Here is a 14,283-nt window from a genome sequence, read left to right on the forward strand (position 1 = left end):
AAGCAATGCAGGTGTAGAAGCACTGTGGCTAGGGAAAACTCCCTAGAAAGGCCAGAACCTAGGAAGAAACTTAGAGAGGAACCAGGCTATGGCCAGTCCTCTTCTGGCTGTGCCGGGTGGAGATTTGCACACGCTCATGTTTTTTTTCTTCTGTCCTAAAATGGATTTCCATTCAAAATCCTATTTTTCTTACCCTAAGCTTAACCTTTAACCCAAAACCTAAACCTAAACCTAACCACTAAACCCTTACCGTAACCCCAATTCTAACCCTAATCCTAATTCTAACCATAACCCTAATTGTAACTCTGAACCTAACCCCTAAGCTTAAAATTGCTTTTTGTCCCCATGGGTATGTGGAACATTTTCCTTGTTTTCCTATCCTTGTGGGGACTTTTGGGTATTTTAGGTCCCCACAAGGCTGGAAGAATCAACACGCGCACGCACGCACACACACACACACAAACACAAACAAAACATGCAGATAAACGGACAAAGCACAGCATATCATTTTATATTAAATGTAAACACTATTATAACTTATTTGTGGTTCTCAATATAACCAGTCAAGTGTGTAAATGTAGTTACGGAGCTTGGTTCACCAGTTTGTTATATGTAATATGTAGTGTGTTATACAGTATATTAAAAATATAGTGTGACTTCCTTTGTTTTCTCATATATTATGCACTGCAGACAACATAACTATCGTTCCCCTCCTTCCCACTCCCAGAGATTGGATCCAGGACTTATCTGCCTACGCCACCTCCAACTTCCTGCGGGGAGCCGAGCTGGGAGCAGAGATTCGTGAGGCCTGGGTGGTGGTCAACGCAGCCGTGTACTTATGGAACTACAACAGCCACCTGGTGGCAGTTGGGGAGCAGCGACGCCTCCTGCCCACCTTCCAGAGAGCCGTGGAGCTGCTGAGACAGACCGGACACGCTGGGTAAGTCTAAGAGGAACATCTCACTGGACGGAAATACTTAAACACTACAAATTGTAACATTTGCTTGTTGCTGTCACACACTTAATGCTCATCAGCTTTTTTGTGACATAGTACATATGTGACCCGATTCAGGAAACTAGGTGTATGTTGCAAGTCACAACTTCACAGGAGAGCTGTTTGAACGTAATTTTTTTTGTTTGTTGTCGAAATGCCTTCTCGAACGTGAACTTTCTTCTGCCTTAATATCAAACTTGTATGTAGGGTTGCACAATTTGGGTAATATTCAGAGGTGGAAACTTTCCGTGGGAATTAACGGGAATATATGGGAATTAATGGAAATATATGAAAATTAATATTAATACCATTTAAATGTAGATGTTTTTTTGCATTGGATATATTTACCATATCATTTGGAGACAGAAACATAAACCTTTTACCTTATCATAAGTACAGTAGACATAATTGCAAATGATTAAATCCTTTCAATAGAAATACAAAAAAACAATTTAGTTATGAATTGAACTTTAATTAAATGAGTTGAATATTGAATGATCCCCAATGATCCATCACATCTCCCAAAAATGTTTTCAACATACATCTGTAAAAGTATAGTCTAGAAACTAAAGCTTTGGTTGTCTTCTTCTCAAGCTTCCATGTCTTCTCCCTGGACCTCCTCAATGTCCACCTCTTGAACATCAGACTCTGAGGCCTCATCTTCACTGTCACTTTCCAACCTTGTTGAGGATGGCTCATTGTCAGGCTCAAAAAAACTGAAATTTTCCCGGATGGCCACCAATTTTTCAACCCTTGTATTGGTCAGCCTGTTGTGTGTTTTCCCAAACAAGGACCAGTTGCGCTCTGAGGCGGCTGATGTTGGGGGGATTTGGAGGATGATGGAAGCAATAGGGGAAAGAGCCTCAGATCCACAAAGTCCCTTCCACCAGGTGGCTGATGAGATATGTTGGCACCATAGGCCTTGTTGAACTCTGCACCTAACAGGATGCTCTTGCCAGCATACTTGTGGTCCAACATGTACACTGCGGCGTGTATGGGCTTCAGGAGAAGTCTTTACGCTTTTTCATTTATTTCAGAACTGAGGTTTCCTCTGCTTGGAGCAACAGTGAAGTGGGCAGGGCAGTATGTATTTCTTCTCTTACATCTACAAGCAGAGTCTGAACATCAGACAGGGTGATATTGTCTCCCTCAATCCGTGCAATGGCTACTGCTATAGGTTTCAGGAGTTTCAGTCTGCTTACCACTCTCTCCCAAAATACATCATCCAGGAGGATCCTCTTGATGGGGCTGTCCATATTGGCAGACTGTGATATGGCCATTTCTTGGAGAGGCTCCTTCCCCTCCAGGAGACTGTCAAACATGATGACAACACCACCCCAACGGGTGTTGCTGGGCAGCTTCAATGTAGTGCTCTTATTCTTCTCACTGCTTGGTGAGGTAGATTGCTGCTATAGCTTGATGACCCTTCACATACCTAACCATTTCCTTGGCTCTCTTGTAGAGTGTATCCATTGTTTTCAGTGCCATGATGTCCTTGAGGAGCAGATTCAATGCATGAGCAGTGCAGCTAATAGGTGTGATGTGAGGGTAGGACTCCTCCATTTTAGACCAAGCAGCCTTCATGTTTGCAGCATTGTCTGTCACCAGTGCAAATACATTCTGTGGTACAAGGTCATTGATGCCTGCCTTCAGCTCATCTGCAATGTAGAGACCGGTGTGTCTGTTGTCCCTTGCTCTTATAGAATAGTGGTTGAGGGGTGGAGATGATGTCGTTAATTATTCCTTGCCTACGAACATTCGACCACCCATCAGAGATGACTGCAATACTGTCTGCTTTCTCTATGATTTGCTTGACCTTCACTTGCACTCTGTTGAACTCTGCATCCAGCAAATGAATAGATAAAGCATGTCTGGTTGGAGGGGTGTATGCTGGGTGAAGAACATTTAGAAATCTCTTCCAATACACATTGCCTGTGAACATCAGAGGTGAACTAGTTGCATACACTGCTCGGGCAAGACATTCATCCGCATTTCTCTCAGTATGTTCCTCCATTTGGGTCAAAAGAAGCTGTTGCTATCGATAGGGTGTCTGATTCATCATTTTCACCTTGAATAGAAGTAGAGGAAGTTTTGTCAGAGGTTGCTTGTTGTGAGCACTGAGGGAACTTTATGCACTTGGCCAGATGATTCTGCATCTTTGTTGCATTCTTCACATATGATTTGGCACAGTATTTGTAAATGTACACAGCTTTTCCTTCTACATTAGCTGCAGTGAAATGTCTCCACACATCAGATTGTATGTACAGTGTATGATGCTCTTCTGTGCTTCCAGGGAGCCGGTGCTGTTGGTTATGCTGTGTGATGCGGTGGCCCAGGGGCTGATCCAGCCCTGGTTTGTGTCGGCTGCTGGGCCGGGAACTGGCCAGGGAAGGGAGGACAGCGGAAGCAGGGGGGAGCTGAGGAAGAAAGTAGCCGGGAAAGGAGCCGAGAGGACAGGCAGTATCCACAGCCTCCCCCTCGACCATGCGGCCCTCCAGGACATGCGGAAGGCTCTGGAGGTGTGTGTGTGTGTGTGTGGGTCAAGTAGAGAGGTAGCCAGGAGATGGGGCCATGGGAGATTTGAAAGGTGACTTGCTAATTAGGTTTGGCAGAGAGTCAGGTTCTATTATCCTTCAATGTGCTGTCAAGGGTACTCCCTCCCCTGAAGAGGTCTTAATTTGGGCACTGCAAAAACAAACACCCTCTCTCCCACTTTGAGCTTATTGGGATAGGCAGAGGGCAGAGGTGGACCTGCATAGAGACCTGGACTATATTACTGCTGGGCAGTTTGAGGGATCAGAGAGCTGTGCTTGTGTATTCCTGAAGGGCAGCCTCTGGTCTTCAGGTTTCCCAAGTTTCTCTGAATAAGTGATCTCTAAATAAGTTCCTGGAGGGCTGTTGAAACTCTTTCTGTCTTACATCTTAGTATCTCCAGTGTCTTTCTCCTATATATTTTTTTGTTGAAAGGGGGGAGCACAAAGAATGAAAGAATCAAGGCACTTTGATACATTATGCTTTTCAGAAATACTCTAAATACAACTAGGGCTCTATTTGAACAAATCAATATTTCTACAACTAGGGCTCTATTTTAACAAATCAATATTTCTAACCTAGCGCTATGGTAAATCTTATCCCAGCCGCTGTTGAGTTGTGGTTGTTTTGAAATATTTATTATATTTTCACAGTGGGAATCATGGGCGTAATACCTGGCGGTGGCAAGGAAAGGCTGGGTTTTGATGAATAAGTTGTAAGTGTGGCGAGGGTTTGACCACTCGCTGGCTAATAAATGTTCTCTATGGCTTAGTACTGTATGCGGTTGTTTCAAGTTGTTTAGGCTATTGATAGTCTTTGCGATATCATCAGCTCCTAGTCCTTTGTGGATTGATACTGTTTATTAAATAGTGTACAGCAACAAGTAATAGCAGTAACAGTAAAATACATTGCTTTGTTTAATGTTTGGCATATTTGCGGTCTACATTGTTCTATTTGGCTTCAACATGTCTTTACGCATCACATTTTCACTCCAGAAATAAATAAATATTAGCTCAAAAAAATTGTGAATTAAGCAAAAGCACGAGGGCAAAAACCTCAAATATTTCAAGGCACTCTCACGAGTAGAATATTTTATAACCTTTCATTGGTAGGCTACTTGGCTAATGTATGGCCAGAATAAACAAAAAAGATGCGAAGACACATTGCTGTTGAACCAGACTTATAGTAGGCTAGCCTACCGTGGGCTTGGTTTTTAATCAAAAATCGAAAGCAAGGAATTGGACAGGAAAATATCTTAAATATTTCTAAATATGAGGGTCACCGACATCATCGAGTCTCTCGTTCCATGATGGGCATATGGACATATACATATTTTTTAATTAAGCAAAAAAGCTGATGTTAGACAGGTAAATTGCCAAACCTGGTTGCAAGGGGTGGCAAATGCCAGAGCGACAGTTTTTACAAATAATTGACAAATACCGTGCATTTGACAATAGCGCCGCCTTAGGGGCATCCAAAATTAGCTACCTGCCATCCAGGACCTCTACACCAGGCGGTGTCAGAGGAAGGCCCTAAACATTGTCAAAGACCCCAGCCACCCCAGTCGTAGACAGTTCTCTCTACTACCGCATGGCAAGCGGTACCGGAGTGCCAAGTCTAGGACAAAACGGCTTCTCAACAGTTTTTACCTCCAAGCCATAAGACTCCTGAACAGGTAATCAAATGGCTACCCGGACTATTTGCATTGTGTGTGCCCCCCCCAACCCCTCTTTTTACGCTGCTGCTACTTTCTGTTTATCATATATGCATAGCCACTTTAACTATACATTCATGTACATACTACCTCAATTGGGCCGACCAACCAGTGCTCCTGCACATTGGCTAACCGGGCTATCTGCATTGTGTCCCACCCACCACCCGCCAACCCCTCTTTTACACTACTGCTACTCTCTGTTCATCATATATGCATAGTTACTTTAACTATATCTACATGTACATACTACCTCAATCAGCCGGTGTCTGTATGTAGCCTTGCTACTTTTATAGCCTCGCTACTGTATATAGCCTGTCTTTTTACTGTTGTTTTATTTCTTTACCTACCTATTGTTCACCTAATACCTTTTTTGCACTATTGGTTAGAGCCTGTAAGTAAGCATTTCACTGTAAGGTCTACCTACACCTGTTGTATTCAGCGCACGTGACAAATAAACTTGAATTTGATTTGGAATTAGAGCCCCTAGTGTGTGAAACCCAAGTGACTCATTCTGACATTCATTCATCTTTTACAGAGATAGATGTGCTTGGTTTGAACTATTTCATGTGAATGAAGTGCATTTGTTCCCAATTGAATCCCATTTCCTCCATCTATTCTGCTTTTCTCCAAAGGGTCTGCTGTATCGTCAGCACATACTCTGGATTGAAGTAACTTTATTAGTGAATTATTAACTAAGTGTTCTCTTTCAGAACTGAAGATAAAAATGGTTCTCCATTTTCAACATATAGGCCTATATATCAGATAAATCTTAGATAGCTGACTTAAACAAACTCAGATTACGCAATGGATTTTCTCTAGATACTGTCATATGTGGAACTCAGAGCTGCAAAGCCCCGGCTATGGAGTCCCAAGGTTATAAGTGTATGTGGATTTGAAAAGAGTATTGTGCAGATTCACACGGTTAGGCTAGTTACAAACTGCTATGGTTATGCAAACAGTTTTAAACCTTTTGCAAAGCGGACAGCCTAGCAGTTAAGAGTGTTGGGCCAGTAACCGAAAGGTTGCTAGTTCGAATCCCTGAGCCGACTAAGTGAAAAAATCTGTCTGTGTCCTTCAGCAAGGCACGTAATCCTAATTGCTGCTCAAAGTCGCTCGGGATAAGAGTGTCTGCTAAATGACTAAAATGTAAATGTAACCCTTATGCTGCTATGGTTACTATGCTAACTTTTATTTCCCCCACTTTATGGACTTTTAGCTGTGTGACTATGCACTGCACCTTTCTAATGGCAATGTGCCGGTAGAGAGCGTCCCTATCGCAGCGAGGAAACAGGTCATTTCTACGTGGGTGTGGACCAAGAGGCTCCTCCAGCAGCAGATTGGACAGAAGCTGGACATTGATGATGAGGTACAGTAACATAACAGTCCAAGTCTCCCTTGGGAAATATGTTTTCTGACCTCAATGGGACTTCCTGGTTAAATAAAGGTTAGATAAAAATCAAATAAAAACACACTCACTCAGTCAAGTTAGTCAGTATGATGAGCTGTTTATGAATCTGCCTGGCTGTCAGCCCAGCACCTCAAGCTCAACCTCGACAAGACGGAGCTGCTCTTCCTCCTGTGGAAGGCCTGCCCGTTCCAAGACCTCTCCATCACGGTTGACAACTCCACAGTGGAGCCCCTACAACGCCTCAGCCCGCCTGGTGTTCAACCTTCCCAAGTTCTCCCATCTCACCCCAGTTCTCTGCACACTCCACTGGCTTCCAGTTGAAGCTTGCATACACTACAAGAGGATGGTGCTTGCCTACGGAGCGGCAAGGGCAACTGCCCCTCCCTACCTTCAGGCTATGCTCAAACCCTACACCCCAAGCCAAGCACCCCGTTCTGCCACGTCTGGCCTCTTGGCCCTCCCACCCCTGAGCTCCCGCTCAGCCCAGTCAAAGCTTTTCTCTGCCCTGGTACCCCAATGGAGGAACTAGCTTCCCCCTGACTCTCATCCCCTTCACTCAAAAGTCAGTCACAGCAGCTGCCGAACAAGGGGAAAGAGACTTCTTCAAGTATGGGGACTCTTTTATTCCAACAGCCATTAGGCTGTATAATAGATAGTTTGTTGGTCCATCGAGTATACAGCATATTGCGTTTTCACTTTAAATGTGGAGCTATAGCACTTTGAATGAATTCTGTTGTGTACTTTCTGTGTTTCATGTTTTATGTACTGTCTTTTAAAGCACATGACCAAATGAATATTCCCTGGTGGGATAATAAAGTTGATCTGAATCTGAAGGACAGAGTACCTGCCCATCTTTTGAAAACGTCTGAACCCCCCCCCCAAAACACAACTAACTAACACCCTTGCCTTTTGTGAACTAAAACTTGCACTTGACTTTTCTCTACTAGCACTGGCTTTGTTAATAGCTACTTTGAGGGAACTATAACTGAGTTGTAGTTGTCTCACCTAGCTATCTTAAGATGGATGCAATAACTCTTAAGTCACTCTGGATAAGAGCGTCTGCTAAATGACTAAATTACAAAATGTGGTTATTCCCCCAGACTCTGAGTCAGTGCAGTGTTAATGTGAGAAGAAATATTATTCATTGTGATGTGAAATTGTGAAATTGTGATGAAATATTCAGTTGTGTCTTTATCTCTTTTTGTCTTTCCAGTGTAAGAATGAGGCAGTGTCAGCCATGACACGTGTGCTGGTAGGAGTGGAAATGCTGTTATGCAACAGTCACCCCAGGCAGATAGAGTTCTCTGTCCCTAGTCTCTCTACGGTAGGTCCTGCTTTCTTGGCCAGGCGGCAACAGATGCCTTGAGACCGTACTGGTAATCAGAGCGTTTGTTCATGCCTATGTTTGTGAATTTGGTCCCCCAAAAAATGCTTCCTCAAATGAACATCTTATTTGATTTGTTTGTTTTCATTTCCTAGCCCTGTAGGACTGTATGCGTTTCCGTCCTGTATTCTTGCATCATTAAACCCCAGTTCTATGGATCCAGAGGACAGAGCACTCATTGCCTCTGTCTCCCTCATCTCCCTCATCTTCTCCTCCTTCCCTACTATTTTCCTCTCCGCTCCCCTCCCCTCTCCTCTCTCCATCCTCTCCTCTAGCTGGTCCGCATGGCATCAGACTGCAAGTGGAGTGACCCTGTTGTCGAGCTGCAGGTGTGGACACACCTGGCTTGCTTCTCTCACCAGGCCCAGGACCACAACCTGGTCATGACCTGCAGCCACAATGCACTGCAGCTGGAGGCCGCTGCAGCTCAGAGGTTGACGGTCATGGCCTATGCTCTGTAGGTGTTGGTCACTATGGTGACTTTGATTCCATCTGTTTTACCAAGGCTGAAATGGTCAGATCTTCCCTGTATGTTTTACCTGATATCTACCCATTTCGGTCAATTTGCCTTTAAATCAAAATATGGGATGTGATCAAGTGTTTTTTTTTTACATAGCAAGTTGAAGTGCAAATGACACCTACAGTAGTGTCCAGAAGAGAACATTACAATAAACTCAGGACCATATATTCAGTAATCATTTTATGTTACAACAATGTGCAATATACTATCATCAAATGACTTCAGTTAATTGTTATCTTCAAGGCTTTAAGGTCCCACTGTTTGTAGGATTCTGACAGTCCGTCATTCTAAAAAATGATGACTGTCAGTATCTACGTTACTGTAGCAGTGACATTTTGTCAAATTCCTGACTGGCTGACTTGATTCTCTGAAGGGCAAATTTGTCAGCTTATTTAATTAAAAAATGTTTGACCTTTTCAAGTTACAGCCAGTCGGCCGTGCAGGAGATGTTGAGCAATGCTGCATGTCTAAGAGGATTGAGCATGGTCCACAAGTCAAATGGACATCCTCACAGTTACAGAGAAGCCTTGCAGATGCTCCAGTCCAGTGTCAGGTTAGTTACTGTTTTCTGTCATTCCTAAACAATAGACTGCTCATTACTTTGTTCTCTTTTTGTCTCCCCTACGTCTACCTTTATTTATCTCTCTCTCTGTCTCTTTCTCTCTCTCGTTCTCGATCTGTCTTTATTTTACTCTCCATTTCAACCATCTTCATATCCATTCGTGCCATAGCAACCAATGCTTTCTCTCTTCTTCAGCTATGCGGAGCAGGCAGGTAACTCTGTCCTGTGTATGGCTACAGCGCGCCACTACTGGAACAACTGCCTGCCCTTGACTGAGACCTCACTGGAGAGACAGCAGCTCCGACAGCCTCTAGAGAAGATCCTGAAAGCCCTGGTCCACACCAGCAAGAAAGACCCAACTGTAAGAACCCCATCTCGAACTAGCCTGGTCCCAGATCTAGTTTTATAGCGAACTCCTGTCGTATTTGTCATGTTTCTCTGGTACGAGACCCTCTCCACATTGGCTTCTGTACAGTATGTGTATCATTGGTGCTGTCACTGTAAAAATACTCCTATTCAATCAAGTGGAGTTTGATGTGTTCATGTGTGTTATTCATTTTCTCTGGTGGTTTAAGCAGGGGAAAGAGAAGGGAGGGGCTACCCTGACTGGGATGCCCTCTGTGACCTCATCGCTGGAAGCCTCAAGTGAGTCCCCACACAAACTTCAAATGTTCATACCGCACAAACATTTGACTGCTGCTTCTCAGCTAACTACTACTTTTTATTCTATAATCTTGTTCGTGACTTTAATTCCATAAGCCTGCTTGCTTATTTATTTCCAAAACGGCCTGTCTTGTGCTGTAACACTCTCAAACACCACTAGTAGACATGATAGATGAAGTCACATTCCCACGCACACCAGTAGGCCATTAGATCCGTGGCATTTACATCCAAGCAGTCACATAGAGTAGTGCTTTTTCCTGACGTTCTATTAAGTTATGTCACCCAACCTATTCACTCTCTACAGAGAACTTCAGGGAAAAAAACGCTACTCTATGTGACTGCTTGTATATAAATGCCACAGATCTAATGGCCTACTGGTGTGCGAATCCAATTGATTTTTTATTCTCATTCTCTATTCCTTTCTTTCTGTGTCTGTTTGTGTCTGTGCATTTGTGTTTGCATGTGTGCTTGTGTGTGTTTATCTGTACATTTTTGTGTGTGCGTGTGTAGGCATGGGGAGCCCTGAGGATGACCTGACCCTGAGAGCAGCCATGTACGGCCTGCTGTTCCACATCCACGCAGACAGCTCAGATTGGACAGGAGCTCTGACGTTGCTGGAGCAGGCTATCAGAGACATGCCCCGCACCAGACACAGGCTGTGAGAGCTGGAGAGAACTGATGCGGGAATAAGGGAAAATAATGGGGGAGGAAAGGGAGAGAGGAGAGAGATGGAAGAGGTTAAAGGCCATGAGTACTACACTGACACTAGGAGAAAACGGGGATAGAATGGGTGAAGAGAGAGAGAGAGCGAGAGAGAGAGAGAGAGAGAGAGAGAGGTTATACAGGACTTTGGACTCCTATCACTGGCGTCATCACATTTCTATGTGCTTATTTGTACGCATGTTAATATGCCTCAATATGATTATGACGCTATAAATAAGTATGTGTGTTTTATGAAATGTCATATTTTGGATATGGGCAATTCCATCATTATGGAGGCCTCAGCAAAAAAAGCCTGACCCTTATTGGGTGAATAAGCATAAAATATGTTTGATTTGTAAAATCTTTTGCTTAAACAATTCATTTTCTTTGTGGGGGGGGTTCAGCTTTTGCGAGGGCTTTTCAGAGCATCAAATCCTTAGTAATGAAAACATTAGGTCTTGATAGTTTAACTGGAGGAAATGATGCCCTTAAAAAGGAAATATGAAACGTAACTTTTTCATGGTCATTATCACAATCATATTTCTGTGGGGTTACCCATGTGTGAGAATGTGATACCCTTTTCACACTACTTAGCCAAGTTAAGCTGTACTGTGCTGGCCTGGTTACACATCCACATAGTTGCTGGAAATGACAATGTGAAAAGAAAATGTCTTGAGCCAGCACAGTATGGTTTGGGTTGGCACGATGGTGGGAAAAGGGCATGAGAATGTGAAACTGTGCTTGTCTTCCCCCATGACTGTGCCCAAGGCTCCTGTTCAAGCACCGGGTGCTGGTGAAGGCTCGGCTGGGGGAGAGTGTGGTAATAGACATGCAGAAGTTCCGAGGTGAAGGGGAGCTCTACTGCTCCCACATGTGGCACCGAGTGGCGCTGTGTTCTGGGGAGATGCTACAGCAGTTGGCCTGCTACCAGAATGCCATTACTTCTTTACTGGTAAGGAAAGGGGATACCTAGTCAGTTGCACAACTGAATACATTCAACCGAAATGTGTCTTCCGCATTTAACCCAACCCCTCTGAATCAGAGAGGTATGGAGGGCTGCCTTAATCTACGTCCACGTCATCGGCACCTGCTAAGTATTCAAAATCTAATGAGTACTTTTGGGTGTCAGGGAAACTGAATGGAGTAAAAAGTACATTATTTTCTTTAAGAATGTAATGGAGTAAAAGTTGTCAAAAATATAAATTAATAAACTAAGTACCAGATACCAAAAAAAAAACGACTTAAGTATTTTTACTTAAGTACTTTATACTGCACATGCACAAACATATACACACGAAGACACATTCTTGAGCAAACACACACACCCACCTACACCACACACGTACATTTTCACTTTTGATTACTTTACAAACATACAGTTCTTCAGTGTGCTCTTCGAAATGTGAAATATTGCCGCAGTTCCTTGCAGGTCTGAATCCAAGTGGCCCTATTGAGCTAAGGGACACTAGCAGCATCTAGTGGAAGCTTAGTGCTATTGCAGCCAGGCTCTGTGCATCGCTTACGCTGTAGCTTTGTATGGGTGAACCTTATGGGTTTGTTGTGTTTGTGTAGAGTGTGAAGAGTCAGTGGCAGAAGGCGGATTTCCTGTTGGAGTTTGGGGAGTGGCTGTACTGTCAGAACTTTCCCCTTTCTGATGCCCAGCACCAGATACAGTGGGCTATCGACATCCTCCTGCACATGATCCCTGACCAGGAAGAGAGCAATGGTATGTTTCTTGTCATTGCTATGTGTTTGTGTGAAGGTCTGTTTAGTTACTGAAGAATCGTAAACAATTTCCTTTTTTGTTCTTTTCATTTTAATTTATAGAGAAGACCGGTTCCAAGGGAAGCAAACTGAAAGAACTGGAGAGGAGAGAAAATTCCCAAGGAGGTACTGATTTCTCTTGGGATGAGTCTACTCATTTATGTTGAATGCGGTGCGTGTGTGCTTGTACATGTATACCAGACTTGGGTTCGAATACTATTTCAGATGTTTTCAAATATTTTAGCAAGGGGTTGATTGAGCTTGCCTGGACCCAGGAGAATATTTTCAAAACTGCAACCCTGCCACTAGCATTACAGACAGGCCAGAGCGAATGGGAAAGTATTTTAAGGATTTAAAATGTGTTTGAACCCAGGTGGACAGTATGCGGGGAAATCCGACCCGAGTTTAAGCACGCGTAACTGGAACTCAATTTCCCTTTTTATGCAGTTTTCTCTCTATGCGTATTCCGACCTTGAACTTAAGCATGAGAATAGCATCCTATTCACCATTTGAGATCTAAGAGGTGTGTCTACAGATAAGCCGCATTCTGACTTAATTCCCTCATAATTCCACCACCTTTACTCACAATGAAATGACGATTAAGGTCGAGCAGCCTGTTGGTCCCAAGTGGAACAACATCTACTTAATTTTTCTGAAGTAACACCATTCTCCATGCACTGTAATTTACAAATTGATAAGAGCTAGGTAAATGGAGTAAGCCGTTTGGGTAAGGGGATTGTAAATATAAATTACAATTGTTTTAGATCTTAGGATCGCTGTAGACAAATTGTGAAACCGGTCATATGGCAGCAAACTGAAGCATATCAACATGTCACCTTTTATCACCACAGTGAAGTTTATGAAATGCTGGCCTTATAACATGTAAGGATGACATTTGGAGATCAAAGCTTTAGGCTTCTGTAGCCATGCGCAAATGACAGGCCTATAGCGTCAAACCTACCAAGTTGATTTATGATTTCTAAAAATGTTTTAGTTATGCCCAGACTGTTCACTGTCTCTAACAACAACAAAAATGGTATGGTGTTAAATATTAGCCACTATCGGTAGCCACCGTCAATTATCCCTACATTCATGTATTACTGTCACTTTTGTTATTTTATTATTGTTATTTTTTTCTGGATTCCATTATATTGTTTGTTAACCTTTATTTCCTCTGTCACGTTCGTGGGGTTGTTCCTTAGGATTGCTAGCAATAGTGGATCATATTAGGCTAACTTATTTCAAGTTGTGCAACAATAGGGGTCGTGTAGTCTATCTGTGTCATTATGGAACGCATACCATACGTAGCAGTTTAAACCTGGAGCATAGCACATGATGAGTGAGTATAATTAGGGTAGATTCATATACTCACCTATTGTACACTCACCTTCCAATATTTCCACTATTGAACAATTGAACATGGCAACTTCAGGATGAATCAAACCAATGTATTTTTGATTCGCCAATATATTTAGTGTGTAGAAGCTCTCCAAATATATATTTTGAATCATTCATGAATACCTTCTAACCCTAAGTAATATACAAGATCAGAATATATACATTTCTTAACTCTGAATCGGGTCCTATGTGTGTATCCTCCTCCCTTACAGATGAGTCTGGAGAAGGGACAGGGCTGATACCAGTGAAGGTTCAATCCCACGTCGGGGTGCAGGGGGTGGTGTCTGGGCCCTGTATCTCTGACCTCAGGGAGGTGAGGCGTCTGGACAGCCTGGTCAGAGCACACACTCTGCTGGCTGTCATGGGGGACAGGGCATCCCCCCAGCACCAACATAACCTACTTACGGCCTATAGCCTAGTGCTGCAGATCTGGCAGGTAGGGACTCCTTTAAAACTACCACACCTAAGTTGTGTTCATGAGGGCACACCGTAGCAAAACATTTTGTAATGGACAACAGGTTCAGATAGTACCTTAATGTTTCATGTCTACTGAACACGACCCAGTAATTTCACTATGTTTTATACCATCAGATGCATACAGTATAAGCCACAAAACGGTTTCTCCGTTTTAAAAAATGTGAT

At 43.2% G+C, this 14,283-nt stretch overlaps 1 protein-coding gene across 4 annotated transcripts in view; it reads left to right on the forward strand.

The window, feature by feature from the left end:
- LOC110502315 (cilia- and flagella-associated protein 46) overlaps positions 1-14,283 on the forward strand; it is a 98,286-nt gene that overhangs the window by 35,191 nt on the left and 48,812 nt on the right. For all 4 annotated transcript variants that reach the window (XR_002470314.2, XM_021580249.2, XM_021580250.2 and 1 more), the window contains exons 18-30: positions 728-940; positions 3,288-3,513; positions 6,457-6,606; positions 7,862-7,972; positions 8,308-8,489; positions 8,974-9,105; positions 9,310-9,475; positions 9,690-9,759; positions 10,288-10,435; positions 11,248-11,431; positions 12,052-12,205; positions 12,307-12,369; positions 13,854-14,077. Coding sequence is in view for 3 of the 4 variants with exons in the window: in XM_021580249.2 (XP_021435924.2) it covers positions 728-940; positions 3,288-3,513; positions 6,457-6,606; positions 7,862-7,972; positions 8,308-8,489; positions 8,974-9,105; positions 9,310-9,475; positions 9,690-9,759; positions 10,288-10,435; positions 11,248-11,431; positions 12,052-12,205; positions 12,307-12,369; positions 13,854-14,077 (2,023 nt within the window). In the remaining variant the exon portion in view is untranslated. The remainder of the gene's footprint in view (positions 1-727; positions 941-3,287; positions 3,514-6,456; positions 6,607-7,861; positions 7,973-8,307; positions 8,490-8,973; positions 9,106-9,309; positions 9,476-9,689; positions 9,760-10,287; positions 10,436-11,247; positions 11,432-12,051; positions 12,206-12,306; positions 12,370-13,853; positions 14,078-14,283) is intronic.

This window comes from Oncorhynchus mykiss, chromosome 23, assembly GCF_013265735.2.
Source record: "Oncorhynchus mykiss isolate Arlee chromosome 23, USDA_OmykA_1.1, whole genome shotgun sequence".
Taxonomy (NCBI): domain Eukaryota; kingdom Metazoa; phylum Chordata; class Actinopteri; order Salmoniformes; family Salmonidae; genus Oncorhynchus; species Oncorhynchus mykiss.